Here is a 19320-nt window from a genome sequence, read left to right on the forward strand (position 1 = left end):
CCTTTGACTGCTCACTGAAATACTAGGACATATCATCTGCTTCTTCATGCTAACTGAAGTTAGAAGCTTAGAAGTATTTGTTCTATCATTGCTAAGTACCATTATCATCTCCATTTTCCTCCCCACACTGCCCAAGAGAGCCACGGTAAACCATGGTAAGATGCAGGTTCTCACGAAGCTTACAGGGACTAAAGAAATAATATGAGTGCAGGAAAAAAAAAAAAAAAAAAAAGTAACACACAAACAAATAAAAGACAGTGAAGAGGGCCTTGAAGGAAATCAAATAAGGCATGGACAAAAAATGTTGCCTGCCATGTTAGTTAACAAAGAATGCTGCCTGCCATCAAGCCATCAGCCAGGGCAGCAGCGGCCCCTACAGTGCACCCTGAGGACAATTCAAGTTGGAGAAAAACAGGATACCAGGCCCTAGATAGTAAAGACGCATGTCAGAGGAATAATATCAATGAGCTGAACTCTTGCATCTTCCCATACATAGAAAAGCACTAAAAAACCATTAACTTGAGATGTCTGTTTTTTTGTGATTATCGGTAATCTTTTGATGTTTGACTACATTTTTTTTTCAGCAAAACTCCTATATATGCTGGTTCCTCCTTGACCTCTTGGGAACAGTCCCTCAGAGCTGAGAGGCTGTCTTCCCAGGCTAACGTCCTCAGTAAGGTCCCCGAATAAAACACAACTCGCAACTTTTAGGTTTTTGTCTTTGTTTTTAGTCGACCAAGGCAAACGGGATAGTGGGTAAGGGGTTTAGGAGGGCTACTTCAGATAGGAGGGGCTGGTCAGGGAAGGCTGATGACCCAGCGACGTATGGCTGTATAGGTACGTGATAATACGGATATGCATATGGCGATATGTGGCTGAGACCAGAAGGGATCATTTCGCAAGCCTGCAGGATATCAAAATTGCAGCAGTAATCACCTGGTGGATAGCAATGCCCTCCTACTTTTAGACTCAAACAGGAAAGTTAATAAACAATCGAGAAATAAGAGGTCACATTTTTAGGGCCTCCCTGGTGGCGCAGTGGTTGAGAGTCCGCCTGCCGATGCAGGGGATACGGGTTCGTGCCCCGGTCCGGGAAGATCCCACATGCCGCGGAGCGGCTGGGCCCGTGAGCCATGGCCGCTGGGCCTGTGCATCCGGAGCCTGTGCTCCGCAACGGGAAAGGCCACAGCAGTGAGAGGCCCGCATACCGCAGAAAAATAAAGAAAATAAAAGAGGTCACATTTTTAGTTTGATATTTCCCTTTCGTTACAAACGCCTTACTGAATAAGCTAGGCCACCCTTGTTCTTTGCAAAGAAGAATTTAAAGCCCACAAAACAAAAAAGCCCTAAAGGGGCGCCACGTTCAAGAGGCTCGCTCAGTGGTGCACTTCCGCTAACAGCAGCAAGGGAAGGGATCATTGCTGGGCTTATTGCTCTTCCCACCCAACATGAGACAAAAATCGTTTAGGGCCCAGGCGGCGGGCGGGGTACCAAGAGTCAGACACAGAAGCAAAAAGAAAACAGTCGCTGCGCTTTCCATGGCAGGCTGTCAGATAGTGCCTCATAATGTTCAACCGTGTGAATTTCAAAATCTGAAATGCTTAGTCATGATTTGTAGCTTTCAAAACCTGGCAGCTAAATACTGACCATGTGGCATTGAGGCAGGAGGTAGACGGGCCCCAGGCTAGACACTGACAACCAGCCTCCTGTTCACACTTCCTGGGGAGAGAATAAGATGGGCTTCAGGCCGGACATTCATTAACAGCCCCTTGTTTACATTTCCTGAGGCAAGAGACCAACTGGCTCGGGACTACATATTTATGAGTGGACTCCTGTCTGTATTTCGAGATCTGCACTTTGATATAAGAAACAATAACAGGAATAGGGTAGATAACCGGGCATTGGACACTTTTATGGCAGGGGCAGAGTGGGACTAAACCCTCTTAAAAGATCAAGAGGTCATACATTTCCCACCCTTGAGGCAAGGGAAACATTGCACATGCGCAGAAAGTCTCCTTGGGGGGTCAAAAGGAGGGGGCACCACCCCATAATACGCGATGCTAAGGCCATCCCATAGACCTCTGGGCTGAAATCCATCTTGGAAAAACGTTGCGCACGCATGTTGGGTAGGGTCCTAGGGCAGGGCAGGTGTGGAAAAAGAAACCAGGTAATTGGCCAAAGGTAAACAAAGACCCGGAAGAACTGCCCTATATGAATGACCTAACCGCCTCTTTCCTGGCTCCTCCTCATTCCGGAGGACGCCCACACCCTTCCTCCCCGGTGTGCATCTCTGCCTTGCTTCTGTCCTAACTAAACAAACTGTTGCTCTGTGTGCTCTCCCACCTGTTGTTGTGCTATGTCTCTAATAATAAACTTGTACCTGTTTTTACAGTTTTTGCTTCCGTGAGAAATGCATTTTTCACTGGGGGCAAGACCCAGGGGGTGTGGTGACTGGGATTCCTGGTTTTCATCCAGGCTCCCCAGGTTCAATTCCTGGGCAGGCGATTAAGATCTCGCTTCATGCCACCACTCACTGCTGCCTCTCAGAGATTAGCTTTACTCCCTGGAGGGGCTGACTCCTGGCTTCCTTGGGTCAAGGTTATGTGGCCATCACCACCTACTACTTTATCACCATAAAGCAGCAAGGCTGGTAAATATTTACATTCTGAGAAGAATCATGCGGTGTGCTTGTTAACAATGAAGATTCCCAAGCCCCACACACAAAGATTCTAAATCAGGAAATTCAGAATAAAGACAGAATCAACCTTTTTATTAAAGTAACATCAAAATTAATTCTCAGGTAGGTAGCATAAGAATAGTTGGTAGGTAGTATAAGAATCACACTTAGAAAAAATAGATTAGATAACTTGTGATAGGTAGACTTGGTCTAAAAGGACAGTTTTCAAAACTTTGTCATCCACTGAGGTTTTAGTTTTATGTACAGCTGACCCTTAATACTTGGGGGTTAGGAGTTCCGACCCTCCCTTGAAGTAGAAAATCCGTGTATAATTCAGAGGCAGCCCTCCATACACGCAGTTCTGCATCTGCAGATTCAACCAACCACTTATCTGTAGTACTGTAGTATTTACTACTGAAAAAAATTCCTGTATAAGTGAACCCTCACAGTTCAAACTCCTGTTATTCAAAGGTCAAATGCATATGGATGTTTTCTTTTAGCCATTTAATATTACACAAACGATTTGAGATGGCCCTGCTAATTCATATGGGGGAAATTAGGGATCATATAGGAAACAACTGAAAGATGTTCAAAAGAACATAATCTGCCAATTAAAAAAAAAGAACTGTAAAAAAAAAAAAAATCAACTTAAGCTAAATTACAATGGCAGTGATGATCAGAACCACATTCAACAATTTATATATGAGTGCCATACTCCAAAAATTACTCCATCACCCCACCATCAAAGCTAACAAAACCATTAAAAATTTTGGCCCGATGACTGGGACATGAAAAAATAGTCAGTACTAAAGTCAGAGAGTCTACAGCCATGGTGCTCAGCTCTGCTAGACTTGGTGTTTGTTGGGGTTTTTTATTATCATTCTTAATTGAGATATATTTCAAATAACATAAAATTTACCATTTAAAAATGTACGATTCAGTAGGTTTTAAAAATATCCATAATGTTGCACAACCATCACCACTAATTCCATATTTTTATCAACCTAAAAAGAAACTCTTACCTGGTAGTAGTCGTTTCTCCTTCCCTTCTTCCTCCAGCCCCTGGCAACCACTAATCTACTTTTTGTCTCTATTCAGTGCCTGCTTGTCTAGGAAAATGCCCCGTTTAGATTAACGTCCCATTCAGATTCCCAAAATAAAATTTTGAGATCATATAATCTATATATTCATATAAATTTCAGATATGTTTATGTTGTGCAGACTATCAATCTCTGCATGCCCCTTGACATGGTTTGAATTTCTCCCATGTTACTAGCTATGCCTCTGCAGCATTACTTTCAATGGCTGAAGGAATTTCATCAAATAGATACTGCACAGAACACCTAACTAATCTGGTGGTGTTGCAATTTATATTTGAATATTGATTTTTAAAAAAATCTAGCAGGACTTGCTTGGTGGTCCAGCGGTTAAGACTCTGCCCTCCCAGTGCAGGAGGCCCAGGTTCGTTCCCTGGTCAGGGAACTAGATCCTGCGTGCCCCCGTGTGCCACATAAGACCCAGTGCAGCCAAATAAATAAATAAATGAATATTCTTTAAAAAGAAAAGAAAATCTAGCAACCAGGCTTAAACACTTACATTTTGTACTTCCAAAAGCAACTGCAAAATGAAGCTACTGCATTATACTGTTTTTGTTTGTTTGTTTGTTTTTTTGTTTTTTTTTTTAGCATCGACATGTTTAGAAGCCTGGCATGGAGGTGGGGGAAAACTGTGAATCCCCTCTGTCCTTATCACACTGTGTGTCTGGAGGAAGGCTAGCTCTTTTTTATCATAAGGAATTTGGTGGCAATCTCTGTAGGACATTTGCTCCTCAAAAGTATTTCCCAGAGATTCTATTTTAAAAGTCCCACGGTAGCTATGTTAAGCATTAAAACCATATGCAGACGAATATCAAAAGAGGATGATGTTTATTGGGCATTGTTTGGTACCAAGCATTACCTTACTCACTCACAGCCAGTCTCAAAGCCATAAAATCTTATTTCGCAAAATGTAACATAAGCACCCCAGTTAGACTTGCTTCAGATTTCTAACACCAAAAAAAAAAAAAAAACGAAAAAGAATAAAAAGGCCTTTTCTATGATTTAGGTGTAGGAACTAACTGCACAGGCATTTTGCATTTGTATGAAGGGGGCTGAAACTCAGCTTCAGAATCAGCCAGGATTTTATTCTTTTATTTTACTTTATTAGGGAAGCAGAGACTATCCTGATAAATCTTCCTTCCATCTGCTGGCACACTTCAAAACTCATCTTTGAGCTCCACTGACTCCATTATGTTGAACTTTGGTATTAAGTACGAAGGGAGGAAAAAAGTAGGTGTGTGGGTAGAAAGTAGGAGAACAGAGGGAAGCAAAGGGCGAGGAGTGAAGGGACATCCATGGGGCCACCGTATCTGTGAGCCCTCCACTCAACAATGGCAAAGCAACAATATACAGTGTAGAGAACCAGAAGGCTGCCACAGAGGCACAGGCTTAACAGGAGACCCAGCAATCCACGTGCGGCATATGTCCTGTCTCCTAGACACTACCTCCCATGAACTCGTTTGACTTCGGTTTCTGTTTCAGGACTCCATGATTTAGTTTCTGTTTTAGCATTTGAACAATAATAATTTTACTACAAAAGGTAAATGTCTTGAAAACGAATGTGAAACATATTGCTTTGGCAAAGTTTACAATGTCACGATTTATGGCTCCGACACCAAGGCTCTCTCTGACCTCAAAGATAACATAATGAAGCAGCAATGTGCTCCAAATGACTCAGTGTCAGTTTTTATTAGTTCTCGTAATCGCCCCCTATTAATTTGTATGCACATAATAAGCACTCACCTTCACAGTTTGTCCAGCTTCGGGGCCATCCTAGAAATAGGGGGGGAAAAAAAAAGACAGAGGTGAGAACAGATAGATGGTATCTCCTGCTTATTCAGAAATATTGCCTGTTAATAATTTAGATCCAATTTCATTGTGTGTTAATTTATAGTTTCCTCATGGGGACCATTTGCTTCGAAGGTACGGGGCCCAACAGTTCTCCATTTCCGCTTGAGAGTAAGAAGTTATGTATAAAAATGATATAAATTATGCAGTGAGTCAACCCCTTTCCTACTTTTCATGCTCTTTGCTTTTGGCTGTGGTTTTAATTGCATTAAAGGAAGACTGGAAATATTTGGGGAGGTTAAGTATCACACCTTTTGGTTATCTTTAAACCAGATGTAGCTTAATTAATGCCTGATTACTTTAAGTCTCTCCTCAGGAAATTGCTATAAACATAATCCATTAAGCAAGAAGCAAGAATATAGGGAGCACCCAAGAGTGGGCCCTTTCTGGCTCTTCTGACCTTGGGAGAAAAGGTGCAAGTGTTTATTGTAGCTGAGCTTTTCCCATCCTGGGTCCTTCCCTCGGCTTTCTGAAGCCCAACTGAACTACTTGCTTAGCTAAAAAATAAGCAAACTCATCTAGTCATCAGCCACAATACAAAACAAAAGCAAGTAAGTGCTCAGCTGGTTGGGAAGAGCAGAACATGCAATTTTTCTACAATCAGAAATTTCAAAATTGAATTACAACTCTGAAAATTTAGGTTAAGTCTTTCTACTTCTAAGACCCAAACTACTTGCGGTGAGAATTCTTGCCCTGCTATGGCAAAGATTAAGCAGACCTGTGTAATCAGTGGTTTTCCAACTTGGAGTCTCAACCTATTAGTGGGTCATAAAGTCAACTTGATGGGCTGTGACCAGCACCGAAGACAAAAGAAATCAGATAACAGAACAAAAACTATTAGACTGTTCAGAATAAGTAAACACTGCTTTGTGAAGTTTCTGCTTCCTTTATCTACATGTCTGTAGGGGGAGAGGGGAATATGTGATTGTGAAATAAATATATATCTTACTGTACGTTAAAGTTTTAAAAAGTTTGAAAACACCACATATATGAAAATACTCTAAGTGCTTTATATAATAGCAACAGTTTCTATATTTTTTAACATCAGTTTCTATATTTTTGGAATTAAGTTTCTAGCAAATCATGTTAGATAACCAGCATTGGCCATTTCCTATGAATGTGATTTTTCTTCTAGTATTCCATTAAACGCTGACATATGTCTTCACCCAGTTGCCTTCATTTGGTCTCTCTGGAAACATGATTTGCAGCATCAGCTTAATAAACCCACCCTGAGCTTAACTACCTGCTTGAAGGTGACTCAAAGGGGTTAATACACAATACACACAGACAGACACACACACACACACACACACACACACACACACACACACACCCCACACACATTTTACAAGGAAGTTTAGATACTCTTGACACAGACATGGTGGCAAAAGGTTTTTTTTAAGGAATGCAGATGAGGGAATTGCCTGGTCATCCAGTGGTTAGGACTCCTTGCTTCCACTGCACGGGGCACAGGTTCGATCCCTGGTCGGGATGCTAAGATTCCGCAGGCTGCATGGCGCGGCCAATAAATAAATTAAAAAAAAAATGCAGATGAGCATTTCTAGTCAGAGTCTTTCACGACCTGAAAACAGTGGCCTTCTCTATCTGTTCTCTTTTAAAGTCTACGGTGGAGAGCTGAGGAGGGTAGAGGGAGGATGATAAATATCCAGTTTACCTAAAGCACTGAGTACAAGGTCTTGCATCATGAAACCATCTACTTCTTTCCAAAGGGTTTTTGGAGAGTCATCAAATCTCAAGGCCACACAGGGCTTTAATTATGTATAGATACCCGCAGCTCTTTCCATGGGCGATAAGAAAGGGTTCATGGTATATTCTACCTGAAGATTCACTCAATTCCCACAGCTGATGACCCACCGCGGACCTCCTCCTCCCACACTGACAAGCGTTGGCTCAAACTCGGCCTAAAGATCTCTAGTAATTGGGGGTCTAGCTTCTTTACCAGGAAGTAGGCCACACTGAACACTCAATCAATCCAGCTTCAAACCATAAGCAATCCATAATCAATCACTGAAGCTTGAATTAAAAAGGTCAGCCTTGTGAGGGCGAGGCCCTACCTAACCTGCATATCTCTATTCCCCTAGAAATAGAGCAGGGCTCAAAACATATTTCTCCTGGAATCAAAATGACATGTCCAGCCCCAGTTCCAATAAAAGATCTGGAATGTCTTCATGCCCGTCACATACATCACACGTCCAGTACTCCCAGCTGCTTGGTCAACAAGCCTGTGCGCATTGCCTCTGCTGATATTCCACCCTGTTCACCAAGTCCACCTCGGGGCCTTGTGGATAGTAGGGTGGCCCTGGATGAGCGAGCTATCTGTACACTCACCTGCACGGAAAAGGTGAGAGAGGTGCCCTGGAAATGCTTTTCCACTGCCATCCCGACTCTCTGTGCTGCCAGAAACAGGTCGGCCACTTCACTGGGATGCAGGTCTCGGAAGCGCTCCACTGGCCGGAGGGGACACACGAGGACATCTGCAGTGAGGTCTGTTAAGGTACATTCTGCTTGCTTTAGGGACCATTTTTACCAAGAAGTTTATACCCACAGGCTTGAATCCCCTTGGTCCAGGGCCTGAACTCACAAAGGCTAAGGAATAAAAGAACAAATATTTACCAACCACTGAACTCCAAGGAGTTCAAAGAGAGCTTACAAACACGGTTAATTATACTTTACAGGAGAAGCTATGGCGCACTGAAGAAATTCTCTTAAGAGAAAAAGACATCAGTATTCAGAGAGACTTAAGTGCTGGCTGAAATAATTATGCCACGAGGCAGGATCTATTCTGGACCGTTATCTCCTGACCCCTATTCTCAAGCTCTATCTTCTCAAGCAGCCAAAGGCCCTGGGTTGGAAAAGCAACTGGAATATTCAGTTTGTTTTTCTATGAAGAGCATCACAATCAAAACTTTAATTTCAATATCTCTGTAGAAAAATATGTAATCAAAAGACAACAGGGGGCTTCCCTGGTGGCGCAGTGGTTGAGAGTCCGCCTGCCGATGCAGGGGACACGGGGTCGTGCCCCGGTCCGGGAGGATCCCTCATGCCGCATAGCGGCTGGGCCCGTGAGCCATGGCCGTTGAGCCTGCGCGTCCGGCGCCTGTTCCCTGCAACGGGAGAGGCCACAACAGTGAGAGGCCCCCATACCGAAAAAAAAAAAAAAAAAAAAAAAAAAAAAAAAAAAAAAAAAAAAAAAAAAAAAAAAAAAAAAAAAAAAAAAAAAAAAAAAAAAAAAAAAAAAAAAAAAAAAAAAAAAAAAAAAAAAAAAAAAAAAAAAAAAAAAAAAAAAAAAAAAAAAAAAAAAAAAAAAAAAAAAAAAAAAGACAATAGGATTTTATTTTTAAAAGGAGTATAGAGATTCTGAAAATGTTCAGTGAACTTCATTTATAACAAGGAGATGTGCCACACGGTTAAGCAACCGATGACAAGCATTCCTCAAACTGATTATTAAGAATTCAAGAAGGCAGTTGAAGGTAAATTATTAAGTTAAAACAAGGGGTGTCTGCTTGTGCGAAGGGAGCCATCTTAATGTATTCTATTAGTCAGACAAATCAACATATTAAATTATTGGTCTGAACAAACAACAAATTCTAGAGAAAAAGGATGCAGGTTTGATCATTTGTTGGTAGCAAATAAACATTCAGCGTCACATCATCAATAACGTTTCAGTTCCTTTTTGTATTTGAACTCGTAAATGTATGGGTATACACATATAGACATGTACACATACATGTGTATACACACACAAGCTACATTAATTTTTGTTCAGTTTTCAGGTACCAGCAGGAGAAAGAAAGCTAATGTTCTTTTCTGTTTCTTTCGTTTTTCTTGTTTTAAAAGAACATGCTTCTGCTTTGAGCCAAGCAGCTAAGGGGCATAATAAAACCACAAGTCTACAGTTGCTAGTCTCACCAGAATATCAAGCATTTTAGCCCACCATACTATTGGTAGGACTCAGGACCCAAGGGGAAATGCACTGAGCTCAGCTGGGCGGGCCTGATTTCCATAAAACAGGGGGAAATAGAGAGGGAAAACTGATTAATTTTGCTCATAATCAGGAAATTTATGTCAACGGTAAACTAGGAAAACGAGTATTTGTTTAATCTGAGTTCATTTTTCAAGAGAGGAGAAGGGAGGCCTTCACCCACAGGGCATCTGATACTTAAAAAGATAATTATCCTTCTTTGGCAGGGCTGCTTTATTATCATGGGTCAATGAACCATTTAGAAATGGAGAATTTCCTTTCATTTCCTCTGAGCTGATTGCCAGCCTCCACTCCCACTGAGTTGCTTTTTTTGCTGTTAAAAGAGCCCTTTCCCCATCTTCCTCCACCCTGCTTTAATTTACACCCTCCCTTGGGCTCTGACTTCACCAAACCACAGCAAGATGACAATTTTGCAAGCTTCCAGCAATATTCATAATTACTGTGGTTGGCTATGTCTGCACACAGCAACTAGGTGGGGAAGGGAATAACATTCTATTGAAACAACTGCTTACTGTGAAAACTGAAGGAATGAATCTGGCAATCTTTGGGTCTAACGTTACTTTAGTAATATCAATGACATCTGAAAGGTTTTTTTCCAATGCCATAAAAAACTGTATCTTATTACCTGTCCATTTTCTTACCCGGTGCTAAGAATCAGCTTAACCCAAGTTTAACGAATCAAACTGTTTATGGAAGGGAACCAAAATGGTTGAAGATGTGAGAAGTTCTATCCTGTACATACCTGACCGCAGGGTGATACATCACATATATTTTTTACTGTAACTGAATATTAATATAGAAATACAACATATCACAAAAGATTTCAACAGCTAAGCACATTCTCATTTAGGTGAATATTTTTCAGCAACCCATTTAGGCAACATTGTCCTGACATAATATTCCCTGCAACCCAACCTTTTGTTAAAAAGTCATCTTATCTGCATATCACACACAGACATTTTGATGCAAAAAATAAGATGAAATGGAGATTACTCTCAAGGGTGATTACTCTGCAGTAATGTGGGTGATCACTGTCTTTGTTCTGTTGGGACCCAGAGGATGGCCAAACAGCCATCTCAACCTAGAAATGGCCACAAAGGTGGGTTCCGCATCACTCTACACGGAGGTAGCTGGGTCTGGCATTACACACCGTGGGGCTCTGGAGCCTCTGGTTGCAGTGTGAGAAGCTGACCTGGCCAGTAGCAGATTCGCTAACCGTCACACTCCCTGGGGCCATTCTGAGCACTAACTGGGCATCAGAAAGCCAGCATCAACCGTCTTCCCTCAGTTCCTTTACAACCAGAGAAGACAAGAGCCTGAGCCTTAACCTCACCATAGGCTGCATCCTGACTGATGCCTACCTACCTCCTGAGCCTCTTTTTCCTCACTCCTCTCTAGCATACTATACATCTGCCATAGTTGCTTTCTTTCTGTTCTTCAAACACACTAAGCTCCTTCCTAGATTTGGGGGTTTTGTCCTGGTTATTTGTTCTGCCCAGATCAATTCCCCCTGATCTTCACATGGCCGCTTCTTTCTTATCATTCAGATCCTAATTCCAATGCCACTCTCTCAAAAGAACAATTAACTGCTAGGGACTTTAAACTGCTACTTGCTTACTCACTCTTATATCACCCTATTTTAATCTTTTCACAGCCCCCCTGCCACCAGCTGGCAGTTTTCTTGGCTGGTTACTATGTACCCAGACGAGAAAGGAAGCACCACAAGAGTAAAGGCTTTGTCTTGTTTATTGCTCTTTCACCGCCACCTACAACACCAGAGACACTTAGTCTTGCTGGAATGAGGGAATAAATAATAAACCAGACCCTTGTATCAGCCACCTCTGAGTACTAAAACCCTGACAAAATGGAGATGACATTCATTTACTTTTCAATCATCTATACAAGATTGAGATAGTCTGCAATATATATATTTTTTAATTCAAAGAAGTTTATCCTTAAGATCTAGCATGGTTAGAACTAATGTTAGATGAAAGCTGGAGAAATGTAAACTCATTTTTAACGTAAACTAATTTTCACATGAGCCCAAAGGAAATAAAATTGTGACGGTAAAAGCCTTTTTTAAAAACCCTTTTATAACTAGAAAGAAGCAGTTTCTAGAATACTCAGAGCCTCAGATAAACTGTATCTATTAAAATGCTGCTTTATATTGTGACTGAGACATGTAACTCATTTGTTCCTTCAATGAACACTGAGCATCACTTAAGTGTGGACACTGTACTAGGCTCTGGGAACAGCAAAGGAGACTAAGAAGGTGTTCCTGTCCTTCTGGTCCGGGAGACAGGCACTGAAATACACAACCGCAGTAGTATCCGGGGCACAGATAGAAGCACAGAGGGCTGCCCAATGCAGTGGGGACCTGGGGCACCTGAGTAAGGCAAGGGTTCTAGAGTAACCATGGGGAACCTCTGAGTGGGATGAATTATCCCATGGCTACCTGAAAATATAAAGAGGTTCATAAAGAAGCCAAAGCAGATCAGCAAACTTTTTCTGCAAAGGGCCAGATGGTAAATATTTTAGGTTTGGTGGGCCATATGCCTAAGGAGCCATAGATAATACAAACACAAATAGGTGTGGCTATATCCCAGGAAACCTTTATATACAAAAAGAGGAGCCTGGCCGGATTTGGCCCGTGGGCCTTGAAGTGGCAGCCCTTGATTTAGAGGAATCACATCAGAAAAAAATTAAGTAAAGGAAACTGAAAGTATTGTGGCGGGAGGGTATTCCTCTTTTCCTAAACTGAGGACTACAACGTTATCTTAATAGCATATTAGAAAAATATTACGTATCTTAAAAAAATTACCTTTCTAAGAAAAACATGTCAACACGGCAGAACATTTTCATGACTCTGTAATAATTCTGATGCTTTTAAAGACTAATCACAACCATAAAATGTGTTGTGGTATTGACACCACATAGATAAATCACAAGTAATACTCCCCATTACAACTCAAGGAGTTTCTGCCACTACCAAATGGAAAAATGAGGCATGTGATCCGCAAACACGTGAGAGCACCAAAACTGTGTTATTCACAAATTCTTCTGAGAATACAATTATTTTCTCAAAATAAGTGCACAAGCCTTAGAAGAAAATACCATATTACCCGAAGATGGTGGGTACCATGTGCTCCATGTTGTTCCTAGACAAGCAACTCAGGGAAATCAAATTAATTTTGAAGAACAGCAGACAGCTCTTGAAATTCTTCTGCCACTGTTTATATGCCAGTTGTTTTAAGGTAACATCACAGGTGCAATATAATTTAATTTGGAGACTCTTAGGCCTTGTTAGCGGGCAAATCCCATATTGTGCATGGGCTACAAGAACACACTTTCCCTTGGGTCCCCTTTGCGTAGAATTAACACCTCTGAAGAGACTTTTTAGCCAACGTGCATGATGACCCTCAAAGAAGGTAATCTACTCAATTGAATTTAATATGTTTATCCAGTACTCATTATGTCTGAAAGCCTGTGAAAGAGATTATCAAATGGGATCTGGCCTCTCCCTATAATCTAAAGGAGACACATTCATTTAGTAATAACAGTTTTTTTTAAAGAAGAGAAGGGCAATAATTATGATTTAGTTCCTATGGTCGACAAAGGGATTTCTCATAGCAGAGGAAAATCAAAGAAGACTTTTTAGTGCATATGAGATTTAAAGCGGACTTTACAAACAGGAGAGCGAACCAACCAGAGGGTTGGCTGGCAACTCACTCATCCATCCACCCCACAACTACAGTCTCCTTTCAGTCCGGGGTTTGTGTGAAAACTTAGGATGCCAAGATGAATGTGACAGAGTAACTGACCTTGAAGTGTTCACACTCTATTATCCCAAACTATCATGTAGCATAAACAGATCATACGATGCTGAGAGATGAGTGCTATTGATAGAAATCAGTACAGAATGTTGTGGGAGCATAGAGAAGGCAGGACCTAACTCTGCCTAGGGGTGTCAGACAAACTTTTCAGTATGGTCCTGCATTCCCATTTTCTAAAATCAGAAACTATTTCTCCAAATTTGGACCAAGATCTATCCTTGAAAATGGCCTAGCAACTTATGCATCAAAGAAAGTTGTTGGGTATTCTTCCTTTGGCCAAAATCACCGTTCCATTTATATATGGACTCTCGTTGACTTCACCTTTCCAACAAACCAATGGAGGACTATTATAATTCCTATTTTGCGGATGAGGAAATTACAGCTCACAGAAGATAAGAAATCTGTGCAAGACAGCACACTCCATAGGAGACTAAAACTAGAATTCAACCCAAATCTGTCTGATTCCAAAGTCCATGTTATTAAGCGTAGCATTGTGGTGTTACACTTTGTATAGCTTTCATGACTCAGTCTCTGCCGGTCCTCTCATTAAAAGTGTGCCCTCCATTCCCAGACTCCTTCTGTTCGTGGAAGAGAATCACACTTCATGAAATACAATCAGACTGCAAAACTGCTAACTGCCTGAGAAAAACCCAGCCTCAAATGAAGAAAGCAGAGGGGACGTACAACCCCACAGTGGAAGGAGGCCTCAGTGCTGGGCAAAGGAAGCCCTGAGTATGCCCTTGTTCTAACAGGGAACTGTGAACAAGGGGATCAAGAATGAGAGAACCATCTTTATCAGCGGGAGGAAGTAAGAGGGATGCAGAGCCTGAATTTTTGCCCTTTTCCAGCTTTGAGCTTCTGTTTCTTCAAGGAAACTCGGGCTCCCCTTGGTTGACAGATAGGAGGAAGATTAGGTATTACAGTCTATGTCAATGAGTCAGGCTGTCGGACACACTGAAAATCCCATTGCTTGTTGGACAGTCTAATTATTGGGAGCCATTGACTTTCTCATAGCATCATTTATATCACCAAGGACTACCAGAAACTGGGTAATGCCTTTCCTTTGCCTCTTCCCCTCCACTCTCACCACCAGCCCAGAAGTGACTGTCTCTGTCCTTTCGCATGAACATGAAGGGTGTCTTTGCCACGTTAAAGTGACGTGGCAACATGCCAGACCCTGTGTGGAACTCTTGCTGACACACAGCCAGTTCAGAATACACACAATGCAAGAAAGAAATGAAATGGAATCTTTACACCAATGAAACCTAAAGATATTGTGGTAGCTCATTCACCAATACTAGCACAAGAATCCCTCCCATCCTACATGCCCCTTTGCAAAGTGACTTTGCGGCTCCTCTCACCAAAAGTTGGAGTCTATTTCCCTTCCCACTGAGTTTGGACTGGCCTGTGGCTTGCTTTGACCAGTGGAATGCGATCAGTGTTGCTATGTGACTTTCCAAGGTCAGGCCTTAACAGACGTTGCAACTTCTGTTTTTTCTGTCTTTTTGGAACCCTGAGACCAACACACTGTGGAAAAAGTCCAGCTAGGCTACTGGAGACAGGAGCCAAGTGAAAGAGAACTAAGGAACCCCAGCTGACAGCCAACAACTGTCGTGAACCACAGAAACAACTGCAAAGGTCTGGTGGCATCAAGAACAAAATGAGATGCTGTAAAAGTGAGAACTGTCCCAACAATATCAAAGGATCATTATGTTGCTACACTGTTATTCCAAAAAATTTGATAAGTTTGAAATTTGCTCATCAAAGATAATAACTGATGATTTAAAAAATAATTTTTATGAGCATTTCCATGACAAATATGAAATATGTAAATATAGAGTCGTGACACAGAAATGGAAATGTACTGATTCAGATGATTAATTAAAGACAACAGCAGAATATTATTCTCAGAGATGCTCAGACTTGCTTCCATCTATTTGTCCAAATCTGATCTACTCTAGGGATTCATAATAGAAAAGTCACTAAAATAAATCAAACCATCAAAATATCACTGATCCCAATGAAGCTGATTAGCATGTGTATATATGAATATGGAATAAGTCGACATCAAATAAAATGAACAATTAGTAATTCTTCTAACTAATAAAAAAAGAAGAGTCTGTATTCATCTCTACTGTAGATCAGTATGTAGTTTAATGACAAACAAGGAACTTTCCAGTTTGCACTGCAGACTTCTGTAGACCCCGTGTAACGAATTATTTGCTCTAATAAATAATCCTAGTCCTTGCAAATGTTTAAAATAATTCTTAATGTCACTTCAAAAAACAACACCAGGATGACGGTGAGGTATTTTTGAGAAAAGGTTCAATTTATTTGAGCTAAGTGGCACAGCTGCAGAGTTTTGAATCAAAGTAGGTGGCATCTCAAAAGTAATCTACTACTCGCAATGTAGGTAATTCTGTGATTTTTTTTTTTTTAAGCAGAAAGGTAGAAATATTGTCCAAAAAATGAACCAATACAATTCTGAAGAAGAGTCTTGACAGTCTGGGCCACACCTTTCTTTATGGGATATTAACAAACCCACTTCGGTAACTCAAGACTTCATAGAATATTCATCAACCATAAGCATAAATGGCATGAATGTAATTTTAAGCAAATTTAATTTGCACAGTATGATAAATTCCAGCACAATGTAATTAAGATAATGATAGTATTCTGCTCATACCTGGATCTCAATGCAAGCACCTCACAAGTATCTTCTAGAATTCTCATGTTGTGTCCTGGAGAATGCTTTGGGCCAAAGATACAACAAGTACTTAGTCAACTGCGGGAGAGGAATCAGGTATCTTTCCCCTGGCAGATCTGCCCTGAGCAATCCCCAAACTTCTGCACCGATCTGGATGCTTAGAGGGGAGAATCATATTCGTACGGAGAAGTAAATGGGTGGCTTTCAAAGAAAGTAAAGTGAAAGAGGAGTCCGCAGCCGGGATGCACTCTGGTGCAGATTCTCTGGTTTAAATTTCACATAGTCTGTGACTATTTCAAGGCAAAAGAATCCTATATTGATTATCCTAAGAGAATCAGAATTGGAAAAGAAGTTACATGCTTATATTAAACTAAATATGTGGGAGAAAGTATACGATATCAGTAAGGGAAGGAGACAATATACAACATTTGTTTGCAGCCTATTTTGACCTAGTGACAATCAGCAATGCATTGAGGTAGATAATATCACCCCCATTTTTCCACGTTCAGAAGCAGAGGTCAAAAAAAGTGATACTATATATCCAAGGTCACACAGTTATAAAGTGAGAATCCTGGGCCATGCAGTAAAATTGTCCATGCTGTTTCAATGCTTCCCAAGGTGATAAAAGTCTCCAGGTACCTAGCGCAGTGTTTACTACAGTGGTTCCCCAGAACACTGCTTCCATGAGATGTTATTAGACACGATACAAGAAAAACAATATTGTGTAGTCAAAGAAGATTAAGAAACACTGAATGAAATGAGGTAAAATAGGTTTCTTTACAGCAGGACTCATCAGGATATATGATGTACTAATGTGCATTGTGACTTAAAAAAAAAAAAGAGAGAGAGATATTGAGCAGCATTTCTCATATCCTTTTTTTCTTTAAACAGTAAGACTAATTTTTTTTTTTCTTTTTTTGAAGAACTCTACATACGACAAGTGTTCCAAAGGATGTTGGGACTACTGAGCCTCCTTTACCTACACGTAGAGATGCCCGAAGATCTCAGTTTTTTAACCAAAAAGTAGAGTAAATATCCTGTGAATCATATGAGCAAAGCAAGAGGGCCTTCTGCCTAGTGAAATATGCTGAAGCTGAGCATTAAAATACATCAAATGGAACATGGCAGTCGTTAGTGAAACTGGCTCACGATTTCCATTCTTGCCATTCCAGGCACATGACAGGATTATACTTCCCGTATCCTTGTGCTTGGGTGAAGCTGAAGGAATTCTGGCCAAGGAGTCGTGAGCAGAAGTGATTATGTCAATTACAAACTAGAGCATTTAACTGCCAGTGTGAGACCTCAGAGCTCTCTCTCCTTCTGCAAGGCAACCAGCAATGTCACTGTGCTTTCAGGACCAGGACCAGCCCTACAGGTCAGTAGCGGGCTCTGCTCATCACCTGTTCTCCCAGGGACCACAGCAAGTTAAATGCGTTTCATCTCTGCTAACTCCAAGTAATTTGTGTAGCTGCTTAGAACAGTATGGTGAAGAGGATTCTGAGGCCTTGACAGGGATACGGAGGGAAGAATGGGGAGATTTATTAGCTTTAGCTGCCATGAGGGAAGGAAGATACCAGCATATACACAAAGGATCTGCCATTCTTAATTAGAAAGCAAAAGAAATACTTTTTCCAAGACTCCTTTTCCCCTTCCTTAATGATATGGAATCATTTCTAGGTCTTACAATGTCTCTGAGTAACCATTACAAAAATTCAGTATTATTGGTATGGTCCCGCAAATATACAGAAGCATGTGAACTTTAAATCACTCTGGTTAGGAGAGTACTGAAAAAGAAATTTACTGCCACGCAGAAGTAATGTCCATAATGTGCCAACATAGGGGTGAGAACACACCACAATGACGATGTTGTAAAAACGCTCTTAGGTGTTAAGAGTTGGAGAAGAATTTCAATAGAAGAGAAATAAAGTACGCTCAGCAGCTGAAAGAAATATTTAAGGATCATTTCCAATGAGGGATATAAAAAAAATTTTAAAAACCACACATACACTCTGCTGTGAGAATCGCTTCAAAAACTCTGTGAAAAGCTTTCTCGTCTAGTATAGATCAGAAAGTAATGCTAAAGATCTGCGATTCATGGGAGAGCTGCTGGAAAACCACAAGCAAGATAAACAATTTAACAGCACTTTACCATGTACACGTTTATATTCTACCCAGTTTGGGAATAAGGAGAGAGCACGTTGAGTTTCTACTTCCGTGGGGTGGCCAGATCGAAACCCAAGCTCCCATGTAGACAGCATCTTTCCAGGGCAAGTTCTCTCAGGTCCTGAAAAGCATGGATTCCAACCTTCAGGTTTGTTTATATGCCCCTAAAGAGCCACTGAAAATCCCATTTCCCATCAGATCCTCAGCACAGTTGGACAAGCCAATGAAGCAACCTAACATCACAGTTCAGATACCACATGAAAGCAAAGAGCAGCCAAACTATAAATATAGAACAGAGAGACTCCTTAATGGGAGAAGAGAAATAGAAAATGGGAGAAGAAAGACGAAGACCTTAAAAGGGAATATTTAGCAGGTAGCACATTCTTAGAAGATATGAAACATTCCCTAGCGGTCAGGTTCACCTGGCACCATACATGGCGTTTGATGCAGGGTAGGCCTTTAATGAATATTTGATGAAAGAGCAGATGGCATGTGTGCTTATTCGTTGCTTAATCTAGGAAATCTTTCTAAGAGACCACTGAACCAGACCAGACTCAACATACTTACATGAAAATAACTGAGGGAAATGCACTTCAAAAAAAAAAAAGCTAAGTCCTGAATTCCTAATCAAAAAGACACCCAGCTAAATGTAAATTGGTACAGCCACTGTGGAAAACAGTAAGGAGGTTTCTCAAAAAACTAAACATAGAACTACCATATGACACAGCAATTCCACTCCTGGGTATATATCTGAAAAAACAAAAACACTAATTCGAAAAGACACATGCACCCCAATGTTCATAGCAGCGTTATTTACAATTGCCAAGGTATGGAAGCAACCTAAGTGTCCATCAAGAGATGATGGATTAAGAAGATGTGGTGTATATATATATATACAATGGAATACTATTCAGCCACAAAAAGCAGGAAATTCTGGGCTTCCCTGGTGGCGCAGTGGTTGAGAGTCCGCCTGCCGATGCAGGGGACACGGG

At 41.0% G+C, this 19320-nt stretch overlaps 1 protein-coding gene across 1 annotated transcript in view; it reads right to left on the reverse strand.

Annotated features, from left to right (window-relative positions):
- The window catches only part of FHIT (fragile histidine triad diadenosine triphosphatase), an 813394-nt gene that overhangs the window by 264513 nt on the left and 529561 nt on the right, over positions 1 to 19320 (reverse strand). Inside the window, exons 2-3 of the mRNA XM_007453149.1 lie at positions 7972 to 8117; positions 5518 to 5547 (exon numbers count right to left, since the gene is read on the reverse strand). Of these exons, the coding sequence (XP_007453211.1) occupies positions 5518 to 5547; positions 7972 to 8117 (176 nt within the window). The remainder of the gene's footprint in view (positions 1 to 5517; positions 5548 to 7971; positions 8118 to 19320) is intronic.

This window comes from Lipotes vexillifer, unplaced genomic scaffold, assembly GCF_000442215.2.
Source record: "Lipotes vexillifer unplaced genomic scaffold, Lipotes_vexillifer_v1.1 scaffold212, whole genome shotgun sequence".
In the NCBI taxonomy this organism is placed as follows: Eukaryota; Metazoa; Chordata; class Mammalia; order Artiodactyla; family Lipotidae; genus Lipotes; species Lipotes vexillifer.